General features: G+C 38.4%; 1 protein-coding gene across 3 annotated transcripts in view; it reads right to left on the bottom strand.

Annotated features, from left to right (window-relative positions):
• Positions 1 to 17873, bottom strand: part of glcci1a (glucocorticoid induced 1a) — a 208646-nt gene that overhangs the window by 7345 nt on the left and 183428 nt on the right. For all 3 annotated transcript variants that reach the window (XM_048562369.2, XM_048562362.2, XM_048562355.2), the window contains one exon: positions 7177 to 7297. In XM_048562369.2, coding sequence (XP_048418326.2) covers positions 7177 to 7297 — 121 coding nt within the window. The remainder of the gene's footprint in view (positions 1 to 7176; positions 7298 to 17873) is intronic.

Below are 17873 nucleotides of genomic sequence, written 5' to 3' on the forward strand. Positions count from 1 at the left end.
TTTGAAGGTGTGGATTTCATTTTTTCTAGTTTCCTGCTGGATCCAGCTTTTACATGAAATATGAATTTTCTAATAATCAGATGTAATTTGAAAAGTTCCTGATTCACTGATTATTTACAATCAAGCATTCTACTTTAAAATCCCATTTTATTTTGGTTTTTAGAACATGAGATCGTGAAAGAGATTTATATCTAAAATTAGGTGACTCAAACAAATATCTATTATTGTTCTGAGGTGTCTGGTCTTTTTAACATCAAATGGGAGCAAAGGCAGTACGAATGAAATGAATTCATTGTACCTCAAAATATCTAATTGGGTGATTTGTTTTTTAAAAGAAGAAAAATCTTAGCATAAACGCAACAAGAAATCACAGCGAAATGCTCTGACATCAAAGCTTCAGCTTTCTATAAGAAAACCTGTACAATGTTGCATTGTTATGAATTTGTAAATTTTAATATTTTGTGACATTTGATAATGAGTATTAATCTTTCACAAAGCTTGTCAACCCTAAAGTCCAGCTGTTTAGAGGTTCTAAGATAGCTTTATGCAGTTATGCACATGCATGCTTAAGTGTCTTAGAATTATGAGTTCAAATTTCATCCAGCTAAACATAATAACATTCTCTCTTCATGAATTCCACTTACTCATATCAATTTAGTCCCTGCTCCAATATCAATCAATATCAAAGTATTTACTATGTTGCAGGCTTGTTTTGCTACTTGAATTGTGTTTTGGACCCCAAATTCCCTCCATCAGCAGGATCACCTAGATTAAATCTGCAACATCACCTTGTTATTAGCTAAATGTATACATGCATAAAACTCTCATAAGTGCCTTTGCCACTTCCAGCGATGAATACTCCAAGGAAATTTCAGTGGCCATCACCTTTCATAAATGAATTTGTTCAAAATTTTTTTTGCCATACCATACTAGGTGCCATTTGCTTGTCAATGTTTTTCTGTGGCCTTAAACCTGAGATGCTGGGAGACAACGCAAGATTGGCTTTAAGCCCTGACTTTTGGTGTGATCTCCTTAAGCCCTTTAAACCCTGAACCTCTGCCCCATGTCAACTCTTTACTCCTCTGACTCTGATCCCTTGTGTATTCTCTCCTTCCTACCCTCAGCCATTGGCAGTTGTTCCTTTAGCCACCATTGCACCAGTGTCTCAATTCTCTCCTTAAGCCTCTCTGCTTCCAAGATTTTCCATCCACTTTAACTTTTGAATACTTGTTCTGTGTTTTGAGGTACACTGGGTCTTCTCTTGTCCTCTACAGCACAACAGTGTGCATAAATAATGGATATTCATTAGTAGGTCACATGATATGTAAATGACTGTGATTTTGCGACTTTTGAAAAGAATATTCTAGGGCAAATGTTACTTATCCTTCAACATTACAACTACAAATTGTGTCTTATTGGAGTCTATTATGTGCTATTGCTATTAAGGGTGTCATATTTCTAAATAGTGACGTGGTAATGTCACTGGACTGATAATCCATTTTAAGAGACCCAGCTTAATGGTTTGGGGACAACTGGTTCAAATCCCATCATGGCAGATACTGAATGAAATCTGGAATTAAAATCTAGTCTAATGGCAACAAATGTAACCAGTCAACTGTTGTTAAAAACCCAGCTGGTTCCCTAATATCCTTTAGGGAAGGTAATCTCATCCTTAACTGGCATCTGACCTCCAGACCCTCAGCAATGAGAATGAATCTCAAATGTCTTCCGAAATGGCCTAGAGAGCCAATCAGTTCAACCGGGGTGAACAGCAAAAACTGATTTTGTGAATGATGCACAAAACACATACAAGAATTTTAAAAAGTAAATGTGATAACTTTGGGGGCAATTTATCTACTCTTCTTGTGAAAATCAACGTTTATAATGTAATATGCGCAGTATTCAGTGCGGTAATTTTTCTCAATTTTGAAATACCACCATCAGAATGAATGGCATTTTTAACAGGCCAGGAAGTTTATTGAAATGGCATCAAACTCATGCCAAAATAATCCTCAAAGCCCACTGTCTTGTATTCTGCTTGCTTCAAGCAGTTAATCTACTTGCTCTCAATAAAGATGTACAATTGTTTGTGGTCCAGTTTCTTTCTTTCTGTGACATGTTGCAAGAATCTATTTCAGAGAAAAATTTCTCTATGGTCAGCTTCAATTCCAATATTCAGTTTGCGAGACCTCATTATTGACCGTTCAACCAAATAAGTCTTTTGTTTTGAGCCGATCTGTCATCATTTTAAAATCTGCACCAAAATGTCCCGAATCTTCTCTGCTGTAAGGTAATAGGACCTGCACTTCAAGTGGCACATACAAATACAATATGTATAAAAGGTGCTGATATTAACCACCTGCTGCATTCAGCCTGATAATTTTTTGCTACAGTGCTGGGTGTGTGGTGACATACCTGTCTCCTGTCCTGGCAAGGTACAATACTTGATTATAATATTTAAATCCAGCTTCTACAGTACATTGGAAAGCTTGATTTAAATTCAAGTATCCAGTTAGGTTTTTCATATCCAGGAAACCTAGCAGCTGAACAAAGACAGCAAATCAAGACCTTTCACAGCACTGGAATACCTGCCTTTACCAGTTAAGGCACCTAATACAGGAGCTGGGAGGTTATTATGGAACTGTGTGTAACATTCTTAGAGTCCAGCTGGAGCACTGTGTGCAGTTCCGGTCACCTCACTACAGGAGGATGTGATTGCACTGGAGAGAGTGCAGAAGAGATTCACCATGATATTGCATGGACTGGAGCGATTCAGTTATGAAGAGAGATTAGATAAGCTGGGATGGTTTTTCTTGGCAAAGAGAAAGTGGAGCAGGAGAAACTGATAGCGCATAAATTTATGAGGGGCACAGTCAGGGTAGATACGGAGAAACATTGTCTCTCGGTGGAGGGGCATAATATCCAGGACAGTTTTAAGGCAAGGAGGAGGTTTGGACAGCATTTGAGGGAAGAATGTTTTCACCTAGAGGATTGTGGGTATTTAGAACTCAATGCTTGAAGGGGCGGCAGAGACAGGTACCGTCAAAACACTATCAGCACATGAAACATCAGAGCACACAAGGCTACAGAGCCAGTGCTGGAATATGGGTTTAGAATAGATGAATATTTGATGACTGGCACACACACAATGAATCATAGGGCCTCCTCCATCTTTAAAAACTCTTACTTAGCTCTTTGTGGCTCAGGGGAGCAGTAAGTCCCATTCAGCCTCAAGCAAATCTCAAGCAAATTGTGAGCCTCATTGCCTCGCTCGGTTGAGCCATGATATTTTCTGTTTGCTTTGTCTTCGTCATCCTGCATAGCAGTTAAGCAGCTTCTCGACGACTAGTTAACAGACAGGGAATGTAATTAAAGAAAAAGATAAAGATAGTGAAGCACTAATTAAACTCAAAATTTCTGTGTGTACATATTCCCGCCAAACCAAACACCAACCCTCCAGCACCTCTGCCATCGTCTTCCCAAGTACACCTTCTCTGAAGTCCAGAAATACTGGGATCAAAGTATGTGCCTGCTACTCTAATTGTGAACCCATTTGGTTCGCTAAGGTCCTTTAGGGAAGGAAATTCGCCATCCTTGTCTGGATTGGCCTACATGTGATTCCAAACTTATAGCAATGTTGGAAATTACAGAGGGTCAATAAATGTTGTTCTAGATAGCATTGTGCACATTCAATGGACACAAAGAAGTTCCAGCCATTCATCCAGTGTATATTTGTAAAAAGGAAACTTATTGTCACAGAAATTTGCAAAATAATACCTTATTCTAGTACAGATACCATAGACCATAAGATGTAGGAACAGAAGTGCAGTATTCATTGAGTCTTCCATCATTCAATGAGATTACAGCTGGTCTGGTAACCTTCAATTTCAGTTTTCTGCCTTTTCCCATAAGTCTTGATTCCTGTACTGATTAAAAATCTGTATATCTCAGACCAGAGTGGGATCTGAACTCATGTATGGAAAGTACAATGGATTAGAAGTTCATTCTTTCCCCTCCACCACCATGCCATACTTTAAATGCCTGTTTGGATGTATCACGATACAGGTGGGTGTTGAACCCAGATCATCTGTTCCAGATAAATGGAAAATACTTTGGAATCTAGACATCTGAAACTAAACAGAAAATGCTCGAGAAACTCAGCAGGCAGGGCAACAACCATGGAAAGAGAAACTGAGAGTGAGTATTTTGTGTTTGAGATTTTTTTTTCATCTGAGCCTGCACAAATTCCCAAACGAATGATCCATCTTGGCCTCTTTCAACTTCCTCTGCATCACAGATGTTAGTCTTCAACCACATCAATTCACTTCAAAGGATATCAAGAGAAAGCTGAACGGCACTGGACAAAGGCTGAAGGCTACTGGCCCTGACAAAACTCACGCAATAGTACTGAAGACTTATGCTCCAGAGCTAGTCGCTCCTGTGGCCAAGCAGTTACAGTACAGCTACGACACTGGTATCTACCCAACAATGTGTAAAATTTCCCAGGCATGTCAAGTACACAAGGAGCAAGACAAATCCAACATGGCCAATTACCGCTCCATCAGTCTATTCCGAATCATTAGCAACATGAAAGAAAGGTTCTTCAATGGTGCTATCAAGTGGCACTTGCAGAAGAAAAACCTCCTCACTTATGCTCAGTTTGTGTTCACAAGGGACACTTGGCTCCTGACCTCGTTATTTCCTTGATTCAAGTATGGGCAAAAAAGAGGTGAGGGGAGCATGACTGTCACTTTTTTCAAGGCAGCATTGACCAACAAAACCTCAAGGAGCCTTAACAAAATGTCCCTCAAATGGAATTGGGGGAAAACTCTCCACTGGTTGGAGACATATCCAGCACACAGGCAGATGGTTGAGGTTATTGGTGGTCAGTTATCTCAGCTCCAGGACATCTTTGCTGGAACTCCTCAGTGTAGTGCCCTTGACCCAACCATATTTAATTCCTTCATCAATAACTTTTCCTGCATTGTAAGATCAGAAGTTGGGATGTTTGTTCATGATTTAATAGAAGCCTCAGATACCAATGCAGTTCATGAATATATGCTTGTGCTATTGAGTAATGATGTTTCCATCACAACCCTTGATGAAATGTAAAAAGAAAAAGGAAAAGGCCAAACAAATTAATTTAGGTGTTGGGGATGCTTCCAGAAATGACAGCCACTTTGTCAAACACAGGTTGATTAAGGAAATCAAGAACAGATTTGTAGGGGCAAATCATATTCATAACTTCCTGGAGTTTTTCTGATGAGGTAACAAGGATACTAAACACGGACCTTCAGGCGGCACTTGAAAGTATCACACAACAGACTTGTGGACAAAGTTATGGATCCAGGAAGAAGGGATAAATAGGAACATGGATATGAAACTGGCAGAGAGATAGAAAACAAAGTAGTAGTAATTGATCTTTACAAATTGGAGAAAGGTTTGTAGTACAGTTCCTCAGAGATCAGTATTAGAACCCTCGCACTTCCGGGTGCACACAGGACAATTATACAATTTGCAGAAGATACAAAACTGAACAATTGTGAAACTGAGGAAAATAATATAAACTTTCAGAAGGATGTTGATAAGTTAACACAATGTGATATCAATTGGTACATGAAATTTAATGCAAAAAAGCATGAAATTATCTATTTTGGTGGGAAGAATGCAAAGAGACAATCGAGAAAAAAGGGTGAAATTCTAAGAGGGGTATGGGAGCAGAAGATGTATGTATGTAAGAATCATTGAAGGTAGCAGACAACTTGTTAATAAACCATACAGTACCTAAAGTTTCTTTAAATGGGGCAGAGTGTAAAAATGTGAAGTTGTGTTGTTCTTGTATAAAACATTAGTTCGGCCTCATGTGGGGATCTAGTTTCAGTTGTGGGCACCGTGTTTTAGGTAAATTGTGGAGGTAGTACAGAGAATGCAGATAAGATTCTGGAGAATTGTACCCGGGATGAGGGAAACCTTATCTCAGATCAATAAGTTGAAGAATTTGGGTCCTGTTTTTATGACATTCAAGAGGGATATGCATCACAATCTGAAAAGAAATAACATGCAGCATGATGGGGAGAAGCCATGGGGGTGGTAGGAGGCAAATTGCTCCAATGGAGAGTAGCAAAACATAATGAGCCAAATAACCTCCTCTTATGCTGTGACAATTTAGTGATTCTAAAAATGCTGTGAAGATCTGACCTCTTATTGGAAATGGAATCGCCATTCCTTTGTGCAAAGAATATTTTGCATGAGCCCAGTTGCGGTTCTCTAGTGTGTATGAAAGAATATCGATACATTAGCAACCTAGTGAAGCTAGTATCATATTTACGGCTAAGAAACTGTAAAGAATCAGCAGGCATTTATGCTTTTGCTGTGACCAAATTTTCCAAAATCTGCACATCAAATAAAGAATTTGAACTAGTACATTGCTGATAAGAAAACAGCTCCATAAAAAGCACATAGGCTCACAGACTCGTCAGTCCAACCAGTCCATGCCAAGCACAATCCTAAACTAAACTAGGCCCACTTGCCTGCATCTGGTCCATATCCCTTCAATCTTTCCTATTCATGTACTTATCCAAATGTCTTTGAAATGTTGTAACTGTACCTAGATCCACCACTTGCGCTGGCAGTTCATTCCACACGTGAACCACACTGTATAGAAAAGCTGCCACCATACCTTTTTTAAATCTTTCTCTTCTCACCTTAAAAATATACCCCCTAGTCCTGAAATACCCTGCCATCTGGAAAAGACACCTGCCGTTCACTTTAGCTATACCTTTCATTATTTTAAAAAGCTCTATAAAGGTCACCTCTCAATCACTTATGCTCTAGTGAAAAAAGTCTCAGCCTATCCAGGCTCCCCTTATAACTCAAACCCTCCATTCCCAGCAACATCGTAGTAAATCTCTTCTGAACTCTATCTAGCTCAATAATATCCTTCCTATAAGGGGGTGACCAGAACTGGATACAGTACTCCTGAACAGGCCTCACCAATGTCCTGTACAACCTCAACATAATGTTTCAGTTTGTCTCCACAGTTTGTAAATGGATGTTTTAGTCTCAGTTTCAAAATTCTCAAAATGCAATGATTAAATAAATAATTCCCCAATACTGCAGTGTGTTCAGATCTTTTCTAAAAGTAAGAACACAAGAATTAAAGGAATAATTACTTACATCATTTCCTCAAAGACCTTCACCTTTTCACATCCCTCTGGAGGTTCTCGTTTGAACATGTAACTGTTGTTTGGTTTGGGTGATGAAGCATACTTGGGGAGTGGTGAGCTACTCCTACTGTCTGTAAATGCAAAAGGAAGACAATGTTGAAGATCCTCAAACAGTATAGGAACAAATTGGTCCTGTATGAATAATGTGAAAATGAAACGCACTACAGGCTTTAGTCCTGGCAATAAGGCTTTGTTTGTAAAGCAATATGTAAATCTATAACATCAATTTGTTACAGGACAAGGTATTATTCAGTCTGGAATCTAGTTGAAACTTAGGGACACATGGGTATATTGGAGCATGTGGAAGCAGCCTAAAATATGCACCAAAAATAGTTATTCACCCTGCCACAGAAAGGACGGCAACTGATCACATATCCTCTCCCTTAATAAATGGAAAAAGAATTAATATAAGGAAAGTATAGAAATTTAGATAAACTTTCTTCACAATGAGAACAGGTCATCAACAGGTAATATAAATACCTGCCAATACCTTTAATGAATATTAACTTGCCTACAAACATTTGCTTTGGATACCCATAATAGAATGATTGTCTTTTCACCTTCCAAGAAAACTAGACTTCAAATGTATTTTCATGCTAAACATCCTGTTTCAATTCTTTGCATGCAGCTCAACAGACTTTACAATGCATCCTTTAACAATATTCTTGGAGTAACTTCAGTGATCCTGAAAAATCAACAATGGAGCAAAAAAAACAGCATTTACAACTAAGACAGCCAAGATAGCTGGAGCACTGAACACAAACACATGGAGCAATAGTCCACATTCTCTTCCTAACTGCAGAGCAGTGTTTTTTTTAAACCCTCATAGGATCCATCAAAGATCTGTCCCTACTGAGTTCTCAGTGGCATGATCCTTCATTACAAAAAAAAAGTACACAGCTCAATGCCACCTTTTATTTCTCTGTATCATTATCAAAAACTATCAACCAACAATTCTTGTCTCCACTCAATGCTATACGAACTATAAATTCAGATGATAAATATTTAACCATGTATGCAAAGGCATATGTTTACGAACTTGTACATGAAAGTGCAACTCAAATCCAGATAATGACGTATTGATAACACTCCCATGGTCAACTGTACAAAAAGCCATTCATTTCTGTAATATGGTCATTCATCAGTTCCTCCACAAGAATAGGCCAGTTTGGCCACAGCATTTTTGCCATATTGCAATTTGCATAACTCTACACATTTTCCTAATTTTGCTGATATTTTTGGCCTCGATGTCACTTAAATATTCATCAGTGTGAGCTTCAGTCTCAAAGATCATTGGAAAGAAAACAGTCTGGATGAATAGTTAGCCTGTTAGAGCCGCCACCTTTCTGCACACCACAGCTTTCTTTTGAATATTCTCTAAGTCTAGCCAAATATGTTGTTAAATTGCTTTCCAATCCTCTGTATTACATTGTCCCACATTTATGTGCAAGCACAATTTTACTAGTCACATTGTGGAAAATTCTGTAGTTTCATCTACAACATAATTTTCAATTAAAATCAATATAAACAAATATTATAAACCACCAAAATGTCAACAGTAACGATTTCTGCTTACATTGCCATTTAAATCTTAGTCAAGTGTCTCAAAACTCCTAACAGTGTCATAAGACCATAAAAGATATAGGATTAGAATTAGGCTTTTTGGCCCATCAAATCTGCTCAACCATTTGATTATGAGCAACGTGTCTCTTTGCACCATTTCCTACCTCCTCCCTGTAAACTTTGATCCCCTTCTAATCACATCATACTTTGTTTTACAGTACACCTCCAGCACACAGGATACATTAGGTCAGATAAGTAAAAAATTAACCAAGAGATAGGTTTGGAATAATGTTGGAGAGGCATATGTAAGGTAATTATTCTGGACAAAACCAGCTGAAGGCCTGGTCAACCAGTTAAATAATTAAAATTAGGATGCACGAGTACCCACTGTTAGAAGAACAGACATTTCACACGAATTTTGGAGGGATAAGGAGGGGCAAGGCTTTGGAGAGATTTGAAAACAAAGATAAGAATCATAGAATCCCTACAGTGTGGAAGCAGGTCATTGAGGGCACCATTAAACAGTTCTAATAACATAACAGCTGCAAGAGGTCAAAGGCTAGGAATTTTGCTGCAAATAACCCAGCAAGTAACTCTCACAATTAAGCTAATACTTTCTCAGCTTCAGATACCCCTTCAGAATTTTAACCAAATATTTCTGGTTTGGGAATTTCAAATTAAAATAATTACACGGAATTAAATCTATTTCCTAACTTTTCTAATCTAACTCATTTCTCTACAAGAAATGGTTTCATATGCACATTGAACTTTAACCAGAACGGCTGTAAACTGAAGCGAAAAGACTTTTCCAAGCTATGGCTTTTTTTCCCTGAAGCAAAAAGAAAACCTGATCCTTTGAACTGAAACCAAATTAATACCTTTCAGTATTTTTTTCTGTCTGTTCATAAAACTCTCTCAGAGCAAACAAATTCTCATTATGACTCTAGGGAATCTCTTTCATTCCATCTAAAAAAACGGGCTCTTGATTAATGACTTGTAGTTGAACAAGTTTTTACAGAATTAAATGGTTTACCATTAGTAATATCAATATATTACAAACAGATGCCTAGTCTGCATCCATACAACACTGAGGATCATATCACAATTTCACTTAATTACCGCAATTGCAACCTTGTTACATCCTTGATGTATCAACATACATGCAACTGTCACTAATGGGGGAAAATCAGTTTATGTAAAAACACACATATTGACAAATTATTTCAACACCAGGGATGAGGGTCATGTTGAATATTTTCACAATAGACCAAATTTAATATAACATGTTTCAGACTCAGTTTTAAAAGCATAGGGATATTATGTCCATTCTCGGATTGCTAATTCATGTTGCATCAAACAATTGATTGAATAAAGGGAGGATATCTTTTCAACTTGAGGTTTCAATCCACATACATGCTTTCTCCCTTCCCAATCCCGTCTAGACCCGAAACGTCAGCTTTTATGCTCCTTAGATGCTGCTTGGCCTGTTGTGTTCATCCAGATTCACACTTTGTTATCCATTATTTTGAAAATGGTCAAATAACATTTCTTTGTTTTTGATTTAACACCTAAATTTCACTTAAAGTACAACAATGTTATGAAATGAAGAGAGTTGGAAGTTGCTGTTGACTACGGTTCCCACTAAATAAGCAATAGCAAGGGCGTCTGTAAAGCATCTTTACCTGCCTTGTTGGCATGAAGAAATTAATTTTCAATAGAATGTCTTATGCACGAGTCTTTGTCTTCTGATTCTGGCTACTCAAGCTGCTTTCGGAGGAAGAAGATGAACTTCCTGAAAGTCCACTTGAATATCTGGGCTTGATGGCCACAACGGATTTTGAGTCAGAAAATGGATAAGAACACTATACTGGAGGTTGCAGTGTCTTCTAAAAGGGCAGCCATGACATTTTAAAATAAGGTTTTTTTTTAAATAACACTGCCAAACAATGCAAATCAGTTTTAATTTTCATCAATTGCTAAAATTCAAAAAGAATTCCACTGTCAATTTCTGGGAAATATTTGTGAGAAGATATTTTATGATAATAAGTGTACACAGATAGTGCAAAACTGAGAAATACTTTAAGAATTGCCTGTAAAACACTGATTAATCATTTCAATATTGGCAGGCTACTCAGTTTTGAAACCCTTCTGTATGTGGCACATGGTAGGCCAGGAAAATGTATGTATTACTCCATTTAAAATCTCGAGCAATTTTCCCCTTTTGTAAACTTCCATGAAATTTTGCCCTTTTGTTGTAGAAGGGCAAATATGGAAAGTGATTAGCGTGGAAAGTTTCAGAACTGCACATGGGTTCAGGGTGTGTGGTGTCATTAAAATAGATGGGCAACTGGTTTCATTTTCTATGTATGTATAACTTTCCTACTATTGTCTAAAACAACTAATAAAACAATTGATTACCATGTAAAATTAAGTAAAATTATCCATCAAATACACTGGAAATCCAATTTCAGTTGCAAAGTTTTCTGAACGCTGTCTTTGCTTTGGACATGTTTGCAAAAATAAATTTGACAGTTAGCTTGTACCCTGCATTGACATTCTTTTCGTGATGTTTTTCACATTAGAAATAGGACTGGAGAGATTTTAAACTGGAAGTCTCCACAGCAATACAAACAAATTGCTGGGAGGGGAATGTTCAACATAAACTGTGTGTGTTGGTATACAATAAACAAATAAGGAAGATACAATATTTAGATAGAATTACAGATTGAGGTTTACATCCAGTACAGGAAATCCTTTGACTGGATCCTTCTCTCCCCAAGGACTCTTCCCCTCAACCACAGGTACCCCTTCCACCAGGAATGGTCAGTTTGACTGCTCTCTCTGCCCTGATCAATGCTCTTTCATTGTTGCTGGAGGTCCCATTGCACCCTTCCCTGTTTTAGACTTGACCTCCTGGCAACTACAAACTTCCACGCATTGATCATTTCTTGAACAGTTTTGTGATTAGCAGATTTAACTGTGCCATGATGGCTAGAATGTTCAGATACACATTAGTGTCAGCATATTTTTCTTGCATCACCAATCTGAGTAAGTGTTAAGGGTTGTGATGGTTTCTAGCATTTGCTCCAGAGAACTTTCTCAGCCCCTTCCAAAATATTCAAACTTTGAGGTGGGTCACCCTTCCTTGGGTCTAGGTCAGTCAGGTCTCCAGAAGCCAAATCTTTGGTGGATCTTGTTGCTTCAGTTTCTGCTTGGCAGCAGGGTCCCTATTTTCCAGGGTGGGAGTAGGCCACACCACACTGGATGCACACAACATACTGGTCACTCCAGAGTTACTCAACACTATTCAACAATATTTTATTTGATCCATTGTGCATTGATATCTCAGGTTCACAATACTACTGAGAAGTGCCCTACATCATCCATAAGACATCTGGCCTCAAGTAAACTCCCCTCTCTGAACCATTTTCTGACACTGCTGCCAGCAACTGGGTCAACGACACAAGCGGTCATCTAGGTCCAGCCACGTAATGAGTCTGTGGTGTTTAGAGTCTCAGCTATCCTGTATCTTATTCCAACCCCTCATACTCACTTTTGGAGGTGATTGGAAGGTCAGCCCTGTCACTTTCAATATTTTTCTTCACCATCCTCTTGGATATCACCAGAAATACCTGGTTTTGCCTTTTGTGATTCTCAGCACTCCAGTCACTAACCTGGCCATTTCCATGCTGGATGAGCTGGTTCACAGTAAGAGCTGATTCTCATCCAAAAAAAACAGGCAGTGTGGTGAACATCCTGTGAATGACAGCCAGGTGCCATTATAAGCATAAACCAGCTCCAGAAGGTATATGGGCCACTTTTGTTTACTCTCAGAACCTAGGTCCACAGATGTCATGCAGCTTACAGTTGAATCATTCACACTATCCGTTATCCTCTGGGCAATGGTGACAGTGTGGCTCTTGGCAATATCATAGACTTTGTGAAGCTCCCGTAGCATTGTGCCCTTAAAGTTGTTCCCCCAATGCTTGTGAATCAAACATGTAACACTGAATGGGCAAACCAATCATGCACTAACAGTCTGACTTTAGTTAAGGTCATGGGAATGGCCTGCATGAACTCAGTGAAGACCTCTATGACTAGAAGAATGGTCTCAGTCCTGTTATAACTGGGAACAAAGACTAAAATCTTTTGCAATTCCACTTAGAGACGATCAGGGACTTTATGCTGGGCTATAGTCACTTCTCTACCTTGGTCAAGGTTCACTTCTCACAATTGTGACTGTAGTCATCCAGGGCAGTGGTTTTTTCCATCACTCTCTCAGGATAGCAGTTAGGTTTCATCCTCAAATAATTCTCCATATTCTTCTCCTTTGGCTTGAGATTCTGACTTGCATAAGTGGTAGCCACTCTCTTCTGCCCTTAAATGTGTGACGGTACCATTCTCAGACCAAGGAAATTTATGTTGGTTTCCAGCCTGAAAGGGAGTTGAAAATCTGAGTAGCCAAGGGCAGGTGACGACATAAGCTTCTGCCTGAGCATACAAAGGGATCCAACTCTCTGTGATGCTCCATGAATTTCCCACCTTGTGGATCATTTCCTAACTTGTCCGACAACATTGTCTGCTTTCCTTAGCAAATCATGGAGTGGGGCAGCCCAGTATACATCGCTTTGCACATGCCTCATGTCGTAACCAGTTCGAACAAGAAACCCATGTAGTTCCCTTTCAGTCCTAGGCTGAGTCCAATCCAATACTATATGGATTTTCTCATCATCAGGAGTAATGTTATCCTTGATTATGAAGTGCCCAAGGTACTGTACTTTTGCCTGGAAAAGTTGGCACCTCTCTGATCTGGCTTAAACTAAACTGTGAGCAGGAGTTTAAGCTGGTGCTGGATCTTTCAAGGGTTTTCCCAAATGTCAAACCAAAGATGAGCACATTGTCAAGTTCCACAAGGAAATTAAGATCAAAAGCTTTATCTGTTACATGTATTAATGTGGCAAGGCATTTTAAAGCTCAAACAACATTCTCATGTACTCATAAAATGTCCCCATTTTATGATCAGAATATTGTCCTTCCAATGTCTTTATCAGCAATAGGTCAAATCAAGACTGCCAAAATACTTCAAACCTTTGAGAACCTGAAATGATTTTCTTTAATCCTAGGTAGAGGCTAAATACCATTGAGTCTTTGTGTTGCGTGCCAGGTAATTGGCATATTCTCAGTTTTCTGTCTTTCTTCATTTGGAGAACAATAGGGGAGCCAAACCGACTTGATGGCTTTCAAATGACACCTTGCTCTGAAGGCTTCTGCAGAAAGTACCAGATATCCTCCCAATCATAGGGTAGGAATCTTTACTGGAGGTTCATATTTATTCGCAATCCTGTCGTGCACCAAGTCACAATGCCAATGTTATCATCACCTTTACTGAAACCGCACCCCCATACTTCGTGACATCAGAAATTCATTGATGTCCATCTTTCATTTTTCACAACTGCAGCATGTTTAAACACATGGATCTAACCAGGTATACGCTTTCTGTTCTTTGCCTCTGCAGCATCAGGGGAATGTACGTGGGCATTCTCTGCCTGGGTTTGGTCTAAAGGTTCAATTTCATCCAGCAGTGCCCGATACTGAAACAGCTTCTGCCTCCCCTGTCGACAAGGCCGGTTTCAACTCCTCCACTCCATCTCAGACAGGCGCCTTTGAATCCCATCCACCATGACATGATCTTTGTGCTGTGGAATCCTGCCAACTATGTCAGAAATGTAACGGGAGATTTGATCAGGGAGTTTTTATTCCAAAGGCATTAGGTCATTACAAACATGAAGAAAAATAGTTAAGGTTAACAAAGGGAGATAAGTTTTTGCACTAAATTAAGCCTGTGATTTATATCCAGGTGAGGAAATCTTTTTCTTGTCTGAACCTTCTCTCCCTGAGGCTTCCCTCCTCCAAAGATGCTTTTACCGCTACAGAGTTCATTCAATGATTCTCTCCATCTGTCCTGCTTGGTGCTCTCCCTCAATGTCACCTACTGCTGGAGATCCTTTTAAGCCAGTCTGGCTTCACAAAAAATAAGACTGATTCACCCTAAAACACCATGCTAAACAAAAACAGCTCGAAGTTAATGAAAATTAACAAATTAAAATACATAATAAAGAAGGTTCCATTTTGATTTTCAAGAGGGAAAGGAATATATTGGAGAGAGAGAGAGAGAGAGAGAGAGAGAGAGAGAGAGAGAGAGAGAGAGATGAGTAACAATGGATTTCCACACTGCAATGGCTACTTCCTTCAAAGTTTGTTGACAAAATTCCAGAGAACAAATACCAGGGTGCAGTTGGTCAATGTGAAAATGATAATTTCTTGCATTTCTTATATGAAAGTTGACTGCAAATACATGCAGAACTTAAGGGAAATTGCATCAGCTGTTCCTGTCTTTAGCAATAACTCAAGGTAAAAGGAGGGTGCAAGGCAGGAGCAGAGGTAAAAAATGCAGCAAAAGTCAATGGTTCACAGCTGAATATTTCACAAAAGGTCTGTAACTTAGGCTGTGGAATCCTACCAACTACGTCAGAAATATAACATGGGATTTGAACACACAAAGATCACAAACGAGGGATTACAAAATACCACTAAAGTGTCACACCATATTACTGCTAAAATCAGTAAAATAATGGCCCTGTCAGTTTAGTAGTTTAGTAGTTCTTTCTTGCTACTCTGATACATGTTCAAAGTTATATTTTTACAACTTATAAAAATATGTGCAAGAGAAGGAGCCACTATGTTACAGTTTACTCAATTTTCAAACAATTTTGCTTCTTAACTCCAATATGGCATCACCATGATAAAATTTGGCTATCGTGTCAAACTTATCTGTCGGGATTCCATGAACAGATCTGTGTGACTCCCAAGAATTACAGCAGTGTCAAAGAAAACAATTGCTACAACAAACCTTCTATATTTTACTTTGATATAAGTCTATGTCACCAAACATACTACACAAAGTAATAGTCTCTTGCACAATGGATAAAGTCTTCAGGCCAACTTATAGTAATAAAAACTAAGCAGCACAGGTGTGTTTCATTCTGCAAAACAAACCAGTTTATTAACTCAACATCGACAACACAATGTTAGTTCACAACAATATTTCAAGCTTAAGTTAAACATTAGGACATATACACTGTAAAATATTGAAAAACATTTCATGAGAAACATACACAGAACTGTACATAATTTACATGTTTTATATTGTAATCTCTGTGAACCTCTCTTAATAAATATACATTTCTACCTGATAGTTCCAGCATTTCTCATATCGAACTAGTAGTGAATTCAATTTGAAACATAATTCATAATTTATAAACCTCAAACAATAAATTATATTTGAAAGTTAGTGTTAGAATTTTTGCCAGTTTACACATTGAAAATGGGTCAAACTACAAAACAGCTGAATGAATATAAATATTTACACACACACACACGTCAATTCAAATTAAAAAACCATTTATACACAATAACATAATAAAGACATCTGTAAACATAGCTGCATTTTGTTTAATGAGGAGGTTCAAGGGAGAAAGCCTTCTCAGCCATTTAGCCTCTATAGTTAGGAAATAAGCACAACATGCCATCCCTCCATGGATAAATGCTGAAACAATAACATGACTAAAACTTAATGGATGCACAACCAATAGTCTAGAGTTCCACCACTTCTACAACCACCCCACACAGCAAGCACACCACCTACCAAATGACAAATGCACATCTGCTGCAGTCTGGTACATACTTTGACCAATTCTCAGAACACATGATATACATTCTGCTTTCTCCTCCACTTTAGAATTAATTCCCAGACATCCCCTTTTCATCCAAATACTTGCAGACTTATGGAGTTCAATTTGCCTTTTGTACAAGGCCAATCTTAAATCTTTATTTTCATTTTTTTCCTGATTGGCACAACATCGAGGGCCGAAGGGCCTGTATTGTGCTGTAATGTTCTATGTTCTATTATTAAACAATTGATGCTGGAATAATGCATAAATAAATGAATAACAGTTTTTGTCCCTCAACTAATGTTCTATCCATAAATTATGGTAGGACAAAAAAAGTGTTGTTTTGTTAACAGCTCAACAAATATTTGTGCATCACACCAACAGTTGCCAAAGCATTGTACCTAATTAAACTCTAAAATTTATTGATTATAGTTAAATTTCTTTTTAGTTTTTAAAATATCTTGCAAGCTTGCAGAACTCAAGCATTATTTCTGTGTTAAGGTATAAGTTGTGAGATTAATGCTTCTAAGGAATCCTCAAAGTGGCAATGTAGGAATTTTAACTCTATTCACACATCATTATAAACCAGTACTAGCAAAATGCTACTCGGTACAATATCACCCAGAAAGTATGTCAGTGGTATTCTTGACACTGAGTCATTTGCGGCCTTGCCTCTACACTAGTTACCTCAGTAATTTATTGCTTCAGGAGGACAAGATTCAACTGTAGGCCAAGAGTTCATTCCTGAAAAACAGATAATTCATTAGGACCTCATTGCTTGCCCAATTCAATTTTCAGGAAGTCCTTTAAATGCTTTTAATGACAGCCAAGTGTGGCTGACACTCAAATCCCATGACTTTGCCAGTTGTTGGAACAGAAGCCGATCAATTTTCTATCACACCAGAAGGGACAGGCAGAAGAAGCATCTTAGTACCTGCAGCACAACAGTATCTAACTAAGGTTTGAACTTGGAAGTGGTTCCAATGTCCTAGCTGTGGCCTTGAAGGCATATGATATTTTTGAACCTATTTGGGGACCACCCTGATAATCTCTTTGGATTCTATTCACAGCCTGTCCAGTCAACTGTGGAATGCTGCTCATCGAATGCTCAATCTTGTTCCTTCAATGTTTCTTTAGGCCTCTATTAAGAGGTTTTGGTATATGATCAGAAGTTACCACGAATCAAAATGTCCACACCGCAAGTGGTTTGGTTACAAAAAGCAGAATGGCCTGACAAGTTATTTCTCTTTCCTTAATGTGGAAGCACAGTACTGCCCTCACCAATTCTGTGCAATAGAAAGCAAGAGCTCACCATATCATCAAATGCAGACACAGAGCTGTCGGTCAGTTATAC

This window comes from Stegostoma tigrinum, chromosome 2, assembly GCF_030684315.1.
Source record: "Stegostoma tigrinum isolate sSteTig4 chromosome 2, sSteTig4.hap1, whole genome shotgun sequence".
NCBI lineage: Eukaryota > Metazoa > Chordata > Chondrichthyes > Orectolobiformes > Stegostomatidae > Stegostoma > Stegostoma tigrinum.